Genomic DNA, 17,292 nt, shown 5'->3' with positions numbered 1-17,292 from the left:
GGTCAGTAGTAGTAGTAGTATTAGTAGTAGTAGTAGTAGTAGTAGTAGTAGTAGTAGTAGTAGTAGTAGTTTTACGTGTATTGTTATTTGTATTGTTGAAAATTATTTACATAAAGAGTAGTTAAGTGTATGAACACACAATGCCATTTAGAAAATGGTCAAGTGTAACAAATGTTATATTTGGGATAACGCTTTTTTTTGTGAGTGAGAGTTGGGTTTAACGCCGCTTTTAACAGTATTCCAGTTATATCACGGCGTGTCAGCTTAATGTGGGAGTAAAGCCCAAAGTGATGCAAGTCTCAGACGTTTACCAGTTCGGTGAAACCCACGAGCACGGGTATGGTGCTGACACACCTAGAAACATAATCGGGGCGAACCGGGATTCGAACCCACAATCATAGGTTTCTGGCGTGCCCAAGGGACGCAACTCTGCACAGCGAGTCGCGGCGCCTTAGACGACTGGGCCACCCGTGCCCCCGCTTTCTTAGTAAAGTACAAATAGTACTTTTTTTAGTTGTACTAGAATCTGTACTTTACTAAGAAAGTGTAATCCCAAATATAACATTTGTTAGTTGAGTACAGAGCAGACCCTTCACGTCAGTGGATTCAACAACGGCTGGAGAGGTAACACGGTGACACCGTTTTATGTGACCCCATTACGTTATGATACAACACAGAGATAGCACCGTTTGAATTCTTCACGTATCACTATTACTCCATTTTGCCTCATATCTCGGTCCTTATCTCAGCGCCCACGCTCTGACAGGGGTCGGAACCTTTTATTGCACTCTGACTTAACAAGAACTAAGGACGGGCGCACGTTTCATTGGCAAGGTTTCACCTGTGCTATTTGACACGCACACTGTCGCTATGACACGTGAATCAGTCAGTCGTGAGTGAGTGAGTGAGTTAGGTTTAACGCCGCTTTTAACAGTATTCCAGTTACATCACGGCGTGTCAGCTTAATGTGGGAGGAAAGCCCGAAGTGATGCAAGTTTCAGACGTTTACCACTTTGGTGAAACCCATGAGGACGGGTATGGTGCTGACAAACCTAGAAACATAATCGGGGCGAATCTGGATTCGAACACACAATTATGGGTTTCTGGCGTGCCCAAGGGACGCAACTCTGCACAGCGAATCGCGGCGCCTTAGACGACTGTGCCACCCGTGCCCCCAAATCAGTCAGTATCTAGCTAGGTTTAAACCTATGTGATTTAAAGACATATTGCTATGTATTTCTGCTATTTCACACCCGCATGTGATATTCTTGAAGAAGTTGGTTATTTGTAAGGCATCGCGTCTTAATTGCTGCGCAGAGTTCTGTCCCTTAGCAGCGACTGGATCCGATGATCCTCACTTACCCTTCACCCTATCTCAGTCGTGTACCAGTACACTGGTCTGTGATATGGAGCGTCTGCCCATCGGTGGTTTGATTCGCCAAATGACGTTTAAAGTCGGTAATTGTTGTTTCCCAGCCTGTCACTCGGCAATAAGGGGATACAATCTACACACCGATTTCATAGTGCTAGCTCACTGAGACACAGTATACTGACTCCGAGCCGACCAGTCCTTGTTTCAGGCCCTTAATATCCAGCACGATTTCATAGTGCTAGCTCACTGAGACACAGTATACTGACTCCGAGCCGACCAGTCCTTGTTTCAGGCCCTTAATATCCAGCACCAGCCAAGATAACAACAAGTACCATCTTTTAACCTCTGTTAGTACGACGTGGCCGGGGATCGAACCTCGACCTTCCGCTCTCTAGGCAGACGCTCTACCACTTGACCACGGAGGCGGTATAACTAAAGTAGAAATTGCATTCATTCGTTTTCAAACATCAATGAAATATATATATATATATATATATATATATATATATATATATATATATATATATATATATATATATATATATATATGGCGCTGATGCATCCTCTACGCTTCTGGCTTTGTTATTAGTTGTGTAACGCCACACTCATCAATATTACCGCTGTGTGACGGTGGTCTGTAAAAAATCAGGTCAAGACCAGACAGTCCAGTGATCGACATAATGAGCATCGGTCTACTCAATTGGGATATGATAACATGCATCAACCAAGTCAGCGAGCCTGACCAGCCGATCCCGTTAGTCGCCTCTTACGACAAGCATAGTCGCCTCTTAGACAAGCATGGGTTTCTGAAGACCTATTGTAACACTGAATGTTCACGCGACAACGTCCCATGTATAGCGATCAATGGAGTTAGTGTTGTGTGACAGGGGTAAGCATTATATGCATGATGTGAGAATCAGCCAGAAATGACCCAGATAAACATGTTCATCTCTTGGAATACAACCCAAACAAGGATTATAATTAGCGGAATCTGGACCAGGGACCCAGCATTGTTCTGATAAAAATGTCATACCCTGACGCGCTGGTTTCATAGACTTGCATTACTTCGGGTTTTCCTCCCACATGATGATCAAGTTGGCTTATTGTAACATTATAACTGAAATATTGTTCAAAGCGGCGTAAAACTAAACTTACTCACTCACCCATTCAAGTACACAGTCATGTGTCTTGGGGTATTAAATAGTAATGTTTTGTGTCGAAAGTCAAAATCAATTTTGTTTGTTTGGAGAAAATCAATTTATAAAAAAACATAACATTTGATATGCAATATTTTCTAAAATATAGATATTCTCCTTTCAAATGGCAGGTGTTTTATCGATCATGTTTATTACAAAAATGTGAAGAGGCCATCGGCCCATTCACACACGTATTAAAGACACGTCATATTGGAGAGAGACGGTAATACATTCTATGTAAGTTCAATTTACATTGTCTCAAGAACAATATATACTGAACCGCAAAAGAAACTTCACCATGGATAGATATATGAGAAACCTTATTTGTCCAAACACTGTAAACGTACTTTGAGACATATCAAAAAGATGAAAGCTACTTTATTGTCTACCAACTGTTGTATTCCAAGCAGCAAAAATTGATAAAATTAATTGGCCTTCAAAAGTAAAAAAATTCTGCGAGAGTTGGCTATATATGAGATACAACAATTGGGAGACAATACAGTAGCATTTATCTTAGGATTCGTATTTCGTGTGAAGGCAACACAGGAGCAAGACTGCCATGGTGCCATTCGTGACCAACTCGTCTTATTCCGGGACAAGCCGAATAGCGACTCGTGCCCCTCTCGTTGCCATTTTTGCGACCGGGTTCCGTCTTAGCGCAAACGGGCATACCTAAAACAATTGTCAATTCGTTGCGTAATGGTTCACATATATTTCCCCATATATTATATATATCTCAGATGCATTCTAAAACGCATCGGGGCGTGCGGAATTATACAGTTTGATTGAACACATTTAACTGTGTCTTGGGTATATTTTTAGATGCAAGACATATGTAAAATCAAAAATTATTTCTGAGGGATTCTCTGACGAAGTACTTGAAATCATACGCGCATTCTGATTGGTTTGTCGTATTTTCGCACATAACATTCATCGATAGGGGGACGAGTCTTCTTGCAGGTGACGGAAAGGGGCGAGTGGTGACGAATGCCATGGTGAGCTCCTTCAGCATTCGTGACCAACTCGTGTTATTCCGGGACAAGCCGAATATAGCGACTCGTGCCCCTCTCGTGGCCATTTTTGCAACCGGGTTCCGTCTTAGCGCAAACGGGCATACCTAAAACAATTGTCAACTCGTTGCGCAATGGTTCACATATATTTCCCCATATATCATTTATATTTCAGATGCAATTAAAAGCACATCAGGACATGCGAAATTATACAGTTTGATTGAACACATTTAACTGTGTCTTGGGTATATTTTTAGATGCAAGACATATGTAAAATCAAAAATTATTTCTGAGGGATTCTTTGACGAAGTACTTGAAATCATACGCGCATTCTGATTGGTTTGTCGTATTTTCGCACATAACATTCATCGATAGGGGGATGAGTCTTCTTGCAGGTTACGGAAAGGGGCGAGTGGTGACGAATGCTCCTTCGGGGCACCGAAACAAATAGTTGCTCCCTTTATGCACTATCCTTCTCCTCGGAATTATATCTTATGGCTCTTTCAAAATGTACAGAAACCCTGCAGTTCACACCAATTAAAAAAAGAAAGACGACATATATTCGACAACCAAGAGAACTGCGAGTGTGTGAATTATGTAATTGTAACACTATTGAAGATTGTTATCATTTGTAATGCTTATTATGTCATAAGTACAATATATTAGTCAAGGATTTTTTTCTCACACATTTCGTTATAAATTTAATCAGTTAATGTGTTCCTCTGATCCATGTACAATTAGAAATCTTGCAATATAAATATATAAATATCTTGCTATATAGACCAATTGTTGCATCTCATATATAGCCAAATCTCCAGAAACGAGAATATATTTTAATTTTGAAGCCCAATTAATTTTACCAATTTACGCTGCTTAAACATCATATTATGACACTTTTTACATATCTACCTTCAGACATGCGTAAGATACTGCACCAATATTTTAAAACATGTTTGTACGTATAAACATACAGACATTCTCCTCTTGCAACATGATTTGAAGTGGCATCCTTCACTTGTAACAAGCGTTTACAGGCATAAACGCGAACATTTTCAACACCCAACACTTCAGACCCATAAAGCTGACTCGTGCATCAAATTTTAAAAAAACAAAACGTATCTAATGGGATAGGGTTTAGAATACACAGTGACTTAAAAATACCATACAATGCTTTATTGGCTTGTAGTGAAACATTTGCAATATTTTTCGACCATGTCAATGTCTTCGAGAAGATGGCTGCAAGATATTTGTTGTATGAAAGATTATCAACTTTCGAACCTTTGTAATACCACTTTTCGTGTAAAATACCCCCATTTTTCAATGTCACAGATTTTGTTTTTTTTCAAGATTTACAGTCAAATGATAGTCAGACTCGTTATTATGAGTTAAACTTCAGGGGCGATGGGGTAGCTTAGTGGTTAAAGCGTTCGCTCCTAACGCCGAAGGTCCGCTTTCGAATCCCTACAAGGTTATATTGTGTGACGCCCATTGCTGGTTTCCACCGTCGTGAAGTTGGTAAAGGCGGCGTAAAATCATACTCATTTATTCATTCAGTTGACATCAGCTCTGACATAAGTGTTTCACATAATTCACTTGTGTCGGACTGGTCGGCGACTGATGTCGCCCCGTGTCAGACTGGTTATATGCAGGGGCTGCAAAGGTTCCGAGTCCACCGGATTATACGACTTTAAAAAATGGAATTCACAACGCTTCAATACAGACCGCACCCGGTTTCATGTGTTCTACGGATATTTACAAGATAGATTCAGTTTGGCTTGTCTCAAAGAGATATATGAAAACACCTTGCCACAAATTAAGATTGCGCGCGGGTTCCCGTCATCCCCGCAGCTGAAGCACGCAAGTCGCTCTGCCCTGCTCCTTCGGCAAGATGCTTGATAAAGTAGATCACGTTCCTGTAAGTCGGCGTGATGCTGAAATGCTATTTTTGAGAAGGAGGTTTATGGGTGTAGCATCCTTCCCCCCTAATATAGGGGTTTCACATAGAATGCCGTCAACTAGAACCTGCTCAGACATGGCCGGGCAAGTGTTGTTGTGCCTCACGGGTAAGCAGAGAGAGTTTTTTTCACAATTTCGTCAAGGATTGTAATCATTTCAAATCTTTAACATTTTAAATTATTAAATTATTCTTAATTTATCTATCATATGCGATATTAGTTGCTCAAACCTTTGTTTAAAAACATGTTATAATTTCCGTGGTAAAATCATAATAATTTTTTGTGTGTTTGTGGAGGCGCATTTCGCGCCCTAAAACACCTTTTTCTGAACATATTTGTAATTTAGGCAGCCGCAGTGTTCACGATGAAGCTCATATTTTTAGTTACCTGTGGTACCACTCTGATATAAGATCGAGGTGTTCACCAAACCACTTGAGTTAATCCAGTGATTGTCGACATGACTCCAGTTCATCAATCCGCCTTTTTATACAGCGTGAAGAGTTACCGTTAGTTCTTGCGCTGCTGTGAACATCATGTTTAAGTGTAGGAAAAGTCATGCGTTCTTACGCTATTAATACACTCATTTGAACTGAATTATGAGGTTGTGATATCTGGTCATTACGCTACGACTCCAGTTTTGACAACATTGATAAAATATTGTTCGCCCCACTGTTGAGGTAAGCCAATTCTAAGCATTGTAGTTTTCATTGTAGTTAAGTGAATAAGATTCTTCACTTAACCCTCGCGTGACTAGTCAGACTAACGCTTAGTCTCTGAAATATATATAATTTTGACAGAAACAAACCAATCTGTAGTTGTACAATCCTACTTGTGATCAGGGCGGTCGGGTAGCCTAGTGGTTAAAGCGTTCGCTCGTCACGCTAAAGACCCGGGTTCGATTCCCGACATGGGTACAATGTGTGAAACCCATTTCTGGTGTCCCCCGCCGTGATATTGCTGGAATATTGCTAAAAGCGGCGTAAAACCAAACTCACTCACTCACTAACTACTTGTGATCAAGGATTATTGAGCCAACTCACCAAACGCCTTAACACAGGCAGGCGGTACACAGAATTGGGGCATACATATTTGACGATGAAATTGTTAGTCATAAGATTATAAAGCGATCGTTGTGACAAGTCGATACAAAACCTATAAAAGTCGATGATAGAAGTTAATTACAAACGAATAAGAATGGCAGATCTAGGTAAGCATGGCCAAATCATACATTCTCAGGTTCGGGAATTGGCCAATGATGTCATAAATTATATGGAGAAAGAATGTACAAATATATCTCCATCATTGTCAAAAGCTAGTATTGGCACTGGTCTGTCTGTTTATACGTATCGGAACAGAAGGTATCGCATGTGACAAAGGCGAGAGTCTCATGAGCCCAAGTAAGTCGCGAAATCGTCCAGTGATCAAATTCCAACAATTTCGACCAGTTCGCTGTTCGACAACTTGTACCCAATTCGTATGTAGTGCGAAAACAGCTTCCAACTCTAGACATGTCTATGACATGATCAAAAGTGTTTTTAATTATGAGGTTCTAGATAAAACATATGGGATATAGATGGTGTAAAACGCAGTCAAATCGCAAGGTGTTAATGGAACGGAAATATATTTGTTGCAAAGCGCATGCAGTAATTATGTGCAATACAAAAGGACCGAGACGAGAACCGGCCAGTCATCATGAAACGTAGTTGCATGTGGACAACACTGCTCCAAAATGCTGGCAGTTTTAGGGGTGATATGGCAATACAAAAGGACCGAGACGAGAACCGGCCAGTCATCATGAAACGTAGTTGCATGTGGACAACACTGCTCCAAAATGCTGGCAGTTTTAGGGGTGATATGGCAATACAAAAGGACCGAGACGAGAACCGGCCAGTCATCATGAAACGTAGTTGCATGTGGACAACACTGCTCCAAAATGCTGGCAGTTTTAGGGGTGATATGGCAATACAAAAGGACCGAGACGAGAACCGGCCAGTCATCATGAAACGTAGTTGCATGTGGACAACACTGCTCCAAAATGTTGGCAGTTTTAGAGGTCATATGGCAATACAAAAGGACCGAGACGAGAACCGGCCAGTCATCATGTAACGTAGTTGCATGTGGACAACACTGCTCCAAAATGTTGACAGTTTTAGGGGTGATATGGCAATACAAAAGGACCAAGAGGAGAACCGGCCAGTCATCATGTAACGTAGTTGCATGTGGACAACACTGCTCCAAAATGTTGGCAGTTTTAGGGGGGATATGAGAATACAAAAGGACCAAGAGGAGAACCGGCCAGTCATCATGTTACGTAGTTGCATGTGGACAACACTGCTCCAAAATGTTGACAGTTTTAGGGGTGATATGGCAATACAAAAGGACCAAGAGGAGAACCGGCCAGTCATCATGTAACGTAGTTGCATGTGGACAACACTGCTCCAAAATGTTGGCAGTTTTAGGGGGGATATGAGAATACAAAAGGACCAAGAGGAGAACCGGCCAGTCATCATGTTACGTAGTTGCATGTGGACAACACTGCTCCAAAATGTTGACAGTTTTAGGGGTGATATGGCAATACAAAAGGACCAAGAGGAGAACCGGCCAGTCATCATGTAACGTAGTTGCATGTGGACAACACTGCTCCAAAATGTTGGCAGTTTTAGGGGGGATATGGCAATAGGTGGGAGCAGCATCGTTGTCAAACGTGGTCTGACGAGTGGATCAGATACAGAAACAGCATCAAAATATGAAGACTAGTGATTATCCAGTTATCTCAATATAAATCCAACTAGCAATATTACTCCAGGGTAAAATAAAGTATTCCACTTTTACAGCAAATCAATTCCTTTCATAGTCGCGATTCTTCTCAACTGTTGTTACCTAAGTGAGTGAGTGAGTATGGTTTTACGCCGCTTTTAGCAATATTCCAGAAAATATCACGGCGGCGGACACCAGAAATGGGCTTCTCGCATTGTACCCATGACGGGAATCGAACCCGGGTCTTCGGCGTGACGAGCGAACGCTTTAACCACTAGACTACGTTGTAACCTAAGGAAAGGTTCAGTCACATTTTACACAGTCATCGGGTATCTTACATCCCGTCGTACTGTCATTTGTTTTTGGACTCGCCACGAGTTGTTAGCCATGACAGGACACGCACATATCCATCGTACCACTTGCCAGGGACCACCCGTTACCCCTACCTTTCCAATGGTACGCGCCAGTGGGTGGACCTTAACATAGTCGTACCGGGTTAGTTGTCAGGTCAGAACTCAATTTATCCTGAGTGACACAGAGATAACCCAAACAAAGAAACAGAGTGACAAGTGATGATAGGGGATGTCGCCTATAGCAGCAACAGCTGTAACCCGCAGGTAGTTTGGTTGTGTATAAACAGCGTGTTGATGCCATGTAACTTGACTAGTTGACCATCACAAGGGTATCATCTTGCACCTCTTGTTTTGAGCAGTCGAAAGGGGAATAGCCATTACATGAGTGACCCGATTGTAGTTGGTGAAGTGATGGGTGTGGCGTTCAAGATTACTGCGCTCATATAGCGACGTGCATGTAATGTGTGTGTGGTTTTCTTTCTGCTCGTATTAGTCTGGACTGATGCCGGTTTATAGTGCTGGCCCACTGAGATACCATGCAACAGTGAACATGGATACCCCTCTCGGACACTGTATACTGACTCAAATCCTTGTTTTATCTCCCTTGTCGAACGGTAGGCAGGGAAACAACAAGTAATCTCTCTTAGCGACCTTCCGCTCCCCGTCTTGACGCTGTATCTACTGGCCCACAGTGGTCTGTGGTGATGGGGAGATGAGAACATTACCCTGGCATCTGTTGATGGTGGCGTGCAATACATTTAGTTGTACCAGTATCAGTATTAAAAGAATAAACAAGTTGAAATCCTGAAGTCAACTCGGCTTTCATTACACTTATTACGTGTCGATTCACAAATTGAACCACCATGTTAAACCAGAAATCTGTACATGAACGAACTTAGTGAAACCAAGCAACAACCACCAAGTGGCCTACAATCAACAAACAGTAGAACAAACAAGCTGAAATCCTCAAGTGAACTCTGTTTTCATTTCACTAAATAAACTGCTGGGCAAAAGAAACTAAACTGGGCGGCAAAAGAAAATATAGGTCGAGTTCCATGATCGATAAAAAAATAACAAGAAGAGGTTTTGTTGTGAATCATAATAAAATCTAGGGAGGGGTAACAAATGATCAACCACAGTTTGAATGCAATCACAGGTAATGTAAGCTCAAGGTCAACAATGGTGGGGTAAGAAATTTCATTTTCAAAAGTTGTCTGAAATGTCACCAAAAAATTGTCAGACACACTACAAGTTCATTGTCGACACAGTTGCCTTCAATAGCGTGTATGACCTCCAGCTGCCTCAATGCATGATGTGATACGCCGCCTCATCGATGACGTCAGTCTTCTGATGACGTGGACTGGAATCCGTTGCCACTCGTCTCTCAGGGCCTGCTGCAATTCTTGTCTGTTGACGGGAGGCTGATGGCGTGCTCTAATCTGTGTGTCAAGATGGTCCCACAGATGTTCAATAGGATTCATATCGGGTGAGTGGGCAGGCCAGGGCAAAACGTCAACGTTCTGCTGGTTTAGAAAGTACCGAGTCAGTCTTGCAGTATGTCCCCATCGCCGTTACGAATCTGTTTTGCAGGTGAATGAGCCGTATCTGACCGTCTTCCAGTGGTGTTGTCACTCGGGGTCGTCCGGTTCTAGGCCTGTCCTGTGTCCTCCCTGTCTGTCTGTACCGTTGAATCAACCTGGCTACTGTCAATGGTGTACAACCAAACCTTCTGGCAATTTGGACCTGTGTTGCCCCTATTTCGGCCATACCGATGGCTCTCTTTCTCTGCTCCTGTGACAGCCGTGGCATTTCTTTTGTGGACTTTCATCACGCGCGGTTATACCCTGCAGACGAACGCATTTATACAGCTAACATGCACGTGCAGTTTATGCCATAGGCGGGAACCTGTTTCACCATTTCTTTTGTCACCGCACGAGCGCCGTCAAAGGTGGCGCGTTCGGGTTAGGTGTTTTTTGGTACCTGTCCCTGGGCAATCATATTCCTAATACCCACTTTCCACTAGTTATCGCTGTTTTTAGGAAAATTACAAATTGCCAACCTATACTTCCTTCTGCGCTTAGTTTATACGTCCATGGTTGGTGGTGTCTAAAACAAAAGAAACAAGAACTTGTTATTCGATGGTACGTGGAATGTAGGTGATACAGGTAACATGGGCGATATTACACCCATCATATCAGTGTCTCTCTGACAACAGGTCAGCCTAGTAACGTGTTGTTAACATTTGTAACTGTTTGATCAAATCCAATTTTCAAGTGTATTCTCTCACAGCCCGGCAGGTAATATTAATGAGGTATACGTGTCTAATATATTGGGGGACACGGGTGGCCCAGTCGTTTAAGGCACCGCAAGTTGCTGTGCAGAGTTGCGTCCCTTGGGCACAGAAACCTATGATTGTGGGTTCGAATCCAGGTTCGCCCCAATAATGTTTCTAGGTTTGTCGGCACCATACCCGTGCTCGTTAGTTTCACAAGGTTGTAAATTTCAGAGACCTGCATCACTTCGGGCTTCCCTCCCACCTAAAGCTGACACGTCATGCTGTACTGAAATACACCAAACTCACTCACTCACTCACTCACTCACTCACTCACATGCATGTCATCGTTTCCCAATTGCGAAGATCGATGATTATGATGTCAATCACTGTACTGACTGGTCCAGACTCGATTATTTACAGACCGCCATCATATAGCTGGAATTTAGCTGAGTGCGGCTTTAAACAACAAGCTTATAAACCAACCCTCAATCTAAGATATGGACAGTTTTAGACCTCTGAACGCGCAATTGTTTGGGATGTCGCTATATGTTGTGGGATCATGGTCTCTATTTATGTGTGTAGATACAACACGTGTAAACTTTGTTCCGTGGAGGTTGTAAACACATTTCTAGACACGTTCAGCGCTAATTATTTCTTGTATGTGCGGCAGGATCCGCAGACCTGGTATCATAACGATGTGGTTCCTAAACATATAGTCAGAATCGTACACTGGACAATGTTTACAGCAGAGATTTCTTACAAACATTTTATGTCGCTGTTATTTCACATCAAAGTTCATTTTTACCGCGTATTGGAATATATACACTTGGTAAACAAATGTCAATTTATGATAGGGCACATATGAGTGTAACCATGGTAACTGTACAAAATAATGAAAACCTTTTTCTCTAAATTCTAATTTCAGTCCTTCTGGCCTGTTGTGCAGGAGCGCCTTCCGTTGATAGGAGCAGTGAGTCAGGTAATTGTACATGCACTGTTTTATTACTAGAAACAACTGTCACGACCCTTATCTGTACAGACGATTTGGTTTTGCGCCTCTTTCAGCACTATTCCAACCATGACACACCGGGGTCACGGGGAATGGTCGTGTTCGAAAGCGGAGAATTGTACCCGGCCCCATCGGTGTGACGACTTAACGCTTCGCCCCGTGAAGATCCGCTTTAGAAATTTTCTTCAGCAACTCATGCTTGTAAGAAACGACTAACGGGATCGGGTGGTCAGGCTCGCTGACTTGGTTGGTACATGTCATCGTATCCCAATTGCGTAGATCGATGCTCATGATGTCAATCACTGGTTTGTCTGGTTCGTCATACAGCTGGAATATTGCTGAGTGCGGTGGTAAACAGCAGACTCACTTAACGCTTTATACATTCTGATATCCCAGTCCCTTTATTCCATCAGAGCAAGTCTCTCTCTCTCTCTCTCTCTCTCTCTCTCTCTCTCTCTCTCTCTCTCTCTCTCTCTCTCTCTCTCTCTCGGTGCCACGTAACGATTTTCCACTGTCTGATATTCCAGGTCACTCCTGCTACCACTGCACAGATGCCTCGAACAACACTGAATGTCAACATCTTACACGATGTCTCCATAGCCAGGTAGGACGTCCTTGCCATATATCTCCCTAGCCACATCTCTCGCTATTCACATGCCTCCCTAGCCACATCTCTCGCTATTCACATGCCTCCCAATTCACATTTCTCCCTAGCCACATCTCTCGCTATTCACATGCCTCCCTAGCCACATCTCTCGCTATTCACATGCCTCCCAATTCACATTTCTCCCTAGCCACGTCTCTCGCTATTCACATGCCTCCCTATTCACATCTCACCCTAGCCACGCCTCTCCCTATTCACACGTCTCCCTATTCACATCTATCCCTAGCCACATGACTCCCTAATCAAATCTCTCCCTAGCTACATCTCTCCCTAGCCACGTGTCTCCCTTTTCACATCTCACCCCAGTCACATCTCTCCCTAACCACATCTTATCCTATTCACATCTCTCCCCAGTCACATCTCTCCCTAGCCACATCTTATCCTATTCACATCTCTCCCTAGTCACATCTCTCCCCAGTCCCATCTCCCCCTAACCACATCTTATCCTATTCACATCTCTCCCTAGTCACATCTCTCCCTTTTCACATCTCTCCCTATTCACATCTCTCCCTATTCACATCTCTCCCTTTTCACATCTCCCCTTTGCCACATGTCTCCCCACTCAGGCCGGGCACGCACGTAACATCCATACGGTGTTGCCTGTTTTACGTTTAGATATTATTAAGACTTCACATGGCCGTCAGACGCAAGAACTCTTGATGAAATAGTTACTGGTTAGTTCACGAGGACTCGAACTCGCCAGGACAAAGATAAGGCACCGTGGTCCGAGTGGATTGATCTACTTATATATAAAACGCCAACCCCAGACACGTGGCGTGGCCCAGACATGGCCTACATACAAAGAACCTTTGCACCTGACATGTGTACACAACCATATCGTGATATCCATGGTTTAAAAGACATTCAAGAACTTTGTACTTATCGGTCAGAACACTGTATGAATCGTGACGTGACGCACGTGATATATTTCCCCTGTGTCTTTGGCACGTGCAAATCGCTCATAAGCGAATCTGTTTTTAAAATGAGAGGAGAGGGAGGTGACTTTTTTGCAAGTGTATATACAATTTCTATTGGACAAACTCGAGCACATTTATCGATCACATAAATATCGTTTGCCCAGGGTGATGGTCCAAGTATGAGAGGAAATAGCACTGATCAGGCTTCCGTCCCACAAAGCGCTCTTAGCGCTACGACTATTATAAGCCTGGGTTAAAGTATGGGGGTTACGATCACCTTAGCGCTACGACTATTATAAGCCTGTGTTAAAGTATGGGGGTTACGATCACCTTAGCGCTACGACTATTATAAGCCTGTGTTAAAGTATGGGAGTTACGATCACCTTAGCGCTACGACTATTATACGCCTGTGTTAAAGTATGGGAGTTACGATCACCTTAGCGCTACGACTATTATAAGCCTGTGTTAAAGTATGGGGGTTACGATCACCTTAGCGCTACGACTATTATAAGCCTGTGTTAAAGTATGGGGGTTACGATCACCTTAGCGCTACGACTATTATAAGCCTGTGTTAAAGTATGGGGGTTACGATCACCTTAGCGCTACGACTATTATAAGCCTGTGTTAAAGTATGGGGGTTACGATCACCTTAGCGCTACGATCGCTTTGTGGAACGGGGCACGGGAAAGGCGTAATTTAACGAAAAGCTTCTAAATCACACGTACTTTTAATGTACAGAATACCGCACGGCAACAACTGACCCACACGCCTGTCATAAACAGATCTAGGTTTACTATTCGTCTTGTTGTTGGTAAATATATGATTGTTGAGGACACACTTTTTCCGCCATGTCGCCGTTGTAGAAAAATACATTTATTAGCCTTCGATGCGGACTTTCCAGGTTCGAATCTCACGGGAGACACGTGAAAGGATTCTATTATCAAGGTACATTAAAAGCGAACATGAAGTTTCGTCATTGCGAAATGGTGTCTAACTGGAAGTCTAGTTAGCTGATGCTCAATCAAAGACAGTGAGTGAGTGAGAGAATGAGTATGGTTTTACGCCGCTTATAGCAATATCACGGCTAGGGACACCAGAAATGGGCTTCACACATTGTACCCATGTCCGGAATCGAACCCGGGTCTTCGGCCTGACGAGCGAACGCTTTAACCACCAGGCTACAAACCCCCCCCCCCCCCCCCCCCCCCCCCCCCCTTACAAACACCTCAAACTGTCCTCTTCACAGACAGTGCCTGCCGCAGTCCATTAGGCAGCAGGTTCATTTTGACCTGACTGTAGATTGTTCAAGGGAATATTGCGTGTTTAATGTAACCTTAGTTCATCATGTCCTGTCCTGACGTGTTTGTAAATAGATAATACATGTGTATATGATACACGATAGTCAAGGTGGGCAGAGATGTGTTTGTTAATAGTTTATATATGATACACGATAGTCAAGGTGGGCAGAGATGTGTTTGTTAATAGTTTATATATGATACACGATAGTCAAGGTGGACAGAGATGTGTTTGTTAATAGTTTATATATGATACACGATAGTCAAGGTGGGCAGAGATGTGTTTGTTAATAGTTTATATCTGATACACGATAGTCAAGGTGGGCAGTGATGTGTTTGTTAATAGTTTATATATGATACACGATAGTCAAGGTGGGCAGTGATGTGTTTGTTAATAGTTTATATATGATACACGATAGTCAAGGTGGGCAGAGATGTGTTTGTTAATAGTTTATATATGATACACGATGGTCAAGGTGGGCAGTGATGTGTTTGTTTATAGTTTATATATGATACATGATAGTCAAGGTGGGCAGAGATGTGTTTGTTAATAGTTTATATATGATGCATGATAGTCAAGGTGGACAGTGATGTGTTTGTTTATAGTTCATATATGATACATGATAGTCAAAGTGAAAGGTCAATTTCGACAAACAATAATATAAGAAAGATTATGTGCCCAAAATATCTTCGAATAACAACTTTGAATAGCATTGAGAAGTGATGCACATGGGAGAGAATTTATGGATGTAAACTTCTTTATTATGAGGAAAAAACGTTCAGGGTATACGCATACTCCTTCATCAGGTGAGTGAATGCTAGGATGCAGAGAGTATGTATGTGTACATATAAATAAAGCGACATGACCCTTTCCATATCCAATAGAAATCTCTACATAAAGCAGAGTTGATTGTACAACTCCGACTATAGCATGAACATGTGTTTATAAATCACTATAAATGATCACAGTAATGATCTCATTAATCAGATAGCAAAGGTGGAAACGTAACAAGACTAGCCAGAAGTTAATTAGACTGATTGGAAACAAACAATGGACTAATAGAAGGCAGGGGTAAATTGACAGTGACTGGTAATTAGCAATGGATACATGGAAGCTGCATGGATTTATTAGCCTTGATGGTGGGATAATGCGACAGATAGATGGTGGCACAGATTTATTAAATCCGTAAGTCCCACGCACAGATTTAGATGTTCCACAGATTTAGATGTTTCCGGGTCACGGTTCATGGGTGACCGGTATATTCTAATGTCAGTGGATTCTTTTTATTTCCTTGAAGCTATTTGTTGTTTTTGGTGGTCAGTTCGGTGTGTTCGGAAATTGTGGAATTCTGGTCTAGTTTGTTGACATAGGTCGGATGTTCTCTTGAGTCTGGTGTTGAGTGGTCTAAAGGTTTCTGCAGAGAATTTGCAGAGGAATTGGTATATACATTCCCTGGGGTTTTGAGTTGTGTTGCTGATGCCTCTGCCATTGGCTCGTAGATGGGTCTTGTAGTTCTTGCCGATGGAAAAGGTGACATCTTTGCTGGCTTTGTCTTGGTGAGGCTAGACATCTGATGACTGAGAGGGCCTTGGCATGGTATAGTGATTCTTATGGGCGATGGGGCAGGTGTGGATCTGGGCTCGGAGTTCCTGAGTGTCTCTTTGATGGTTTTAGAGACTAGGTGGGCAGGATAACTGTTGAGGGAAGTGAAGGTTTTCTTGTGATGGGTCAGTTGGCTGCTGATGGCATCAGGATGGCAAACGGATTTGTCACGTCGGGTCGGGTGAGGGTGGCGATGCTGGCTTGTTTTATCTGGGAATGGTGACAGGAGTTGTAGTGGATGTACTATTCTGTGTGTGTTGACTTGCGGCAAACTGATGTCATCACTCCATCATGTATAGTTTGGAGGGACACGTCAAAGGAGCAGGGGGTGAGGTTGATGATACTGGCTATGGCTATGAGTTTGGTGTCTAGGTCGTCAGTTCTGGTTTGGAGCTTGTTGCAGAGGATGGCTTCTTGTATATGGATGTTGGTGAAGAGGTCGATGCCGTCATAGCTGACTATGGTGCTTGTGAAGTTTGTTTCCTTTAGCTGATTGACGAAATAAGAGGAATCGCTGATGTAGGACTTGTCACATTTGCCTACGGGAGACGGTAGAAGTACTTGCCCGTTCTGGAACAGATGAGTATTCTGCCTTTTGGCGGGTTCGTGCGGATGTCGACTGTTGTTCTTGCATAACGGGCTTGGGAATTAAAGTGGTTCAACTGGTTGACGACGGTGTCATTTATTCCTTTTTCTGGTGGAGGTATTTCATTGTCTTCTTATGAAGACGTTCTAGGTTTGTTTGCTGTGGGGTCTTTCTTGATAGTGAAGTGGGTGGTCGTGTCAGAGAGGGTATTGTTGTCAAGCTGAAGAACATCTTGGGTTTTCATGGCTACTTTACCATTATCAACTTTTGTTATGGTGATGGTGTTATTTTTCCGAAATT

General features: G+C 42.8%; 1 protein-coding gene across 17 annotated transcripts in view; it reads left to right on the top strand.

The window, feature by feature from the left end:
* Positions 1–5,544: 5,544 nt before the first annotated feature.
* Positions 5,545–17,292, top strand: part of LOC124144637 (collagen alpha-1(III) chain-like) — a 37,228-nt gene continuing 25,480 nt past the window's right edge. For 14 of the 17 annotated variants that reach the window (XM_048389432.1, XM_048389419.1, XM_048389429.1 and 11 more), the window contains exons 1-3: positions 5,546–5,641; positions 11,844–11,897; positions 12,455–12,531. In XM_048389432.1, the coding sequence (XP_048245389.1) occupies positions 5,584–5,641; positions 11,844–11,897; positions 12,455–12,531 (189 nt within the window). In that variant the 5' untranslated portion in view covers positions 5,546–5,583. Of the gene's footprint in view, positions 5,642–11,843; positions 11,898–12,454; positions 12,532–17,292 lie in introns of all 17 variants that reach the window. The other 3 variants (XM_048389420.1, XM_048389422.1, XM_046514142.2) reach the window with 1 other exon arrangement.

Source organism: Haliotis rufescens, unplaced genomic scaffold (genome assembly GCF_023055435.1).
Source record: "Haliotis rufescens isolate VD_foot unplaced genomic scaffold, xgHalRufe1.0.p SCAF_8, whole genome shotgun sequence".
NCBI classification, from domain to species: domain Eukaryota; kingdom Metazoa; phylum Mollusca; class Gastropoda; order Lepetellida; family Haliotidae; genus Haliotis; species Haliotis rufescens.
Note: the sequence above shows the minus strand (reverse complement) of the source record. Positions and strands in the feature narration are given on the sequence as shown.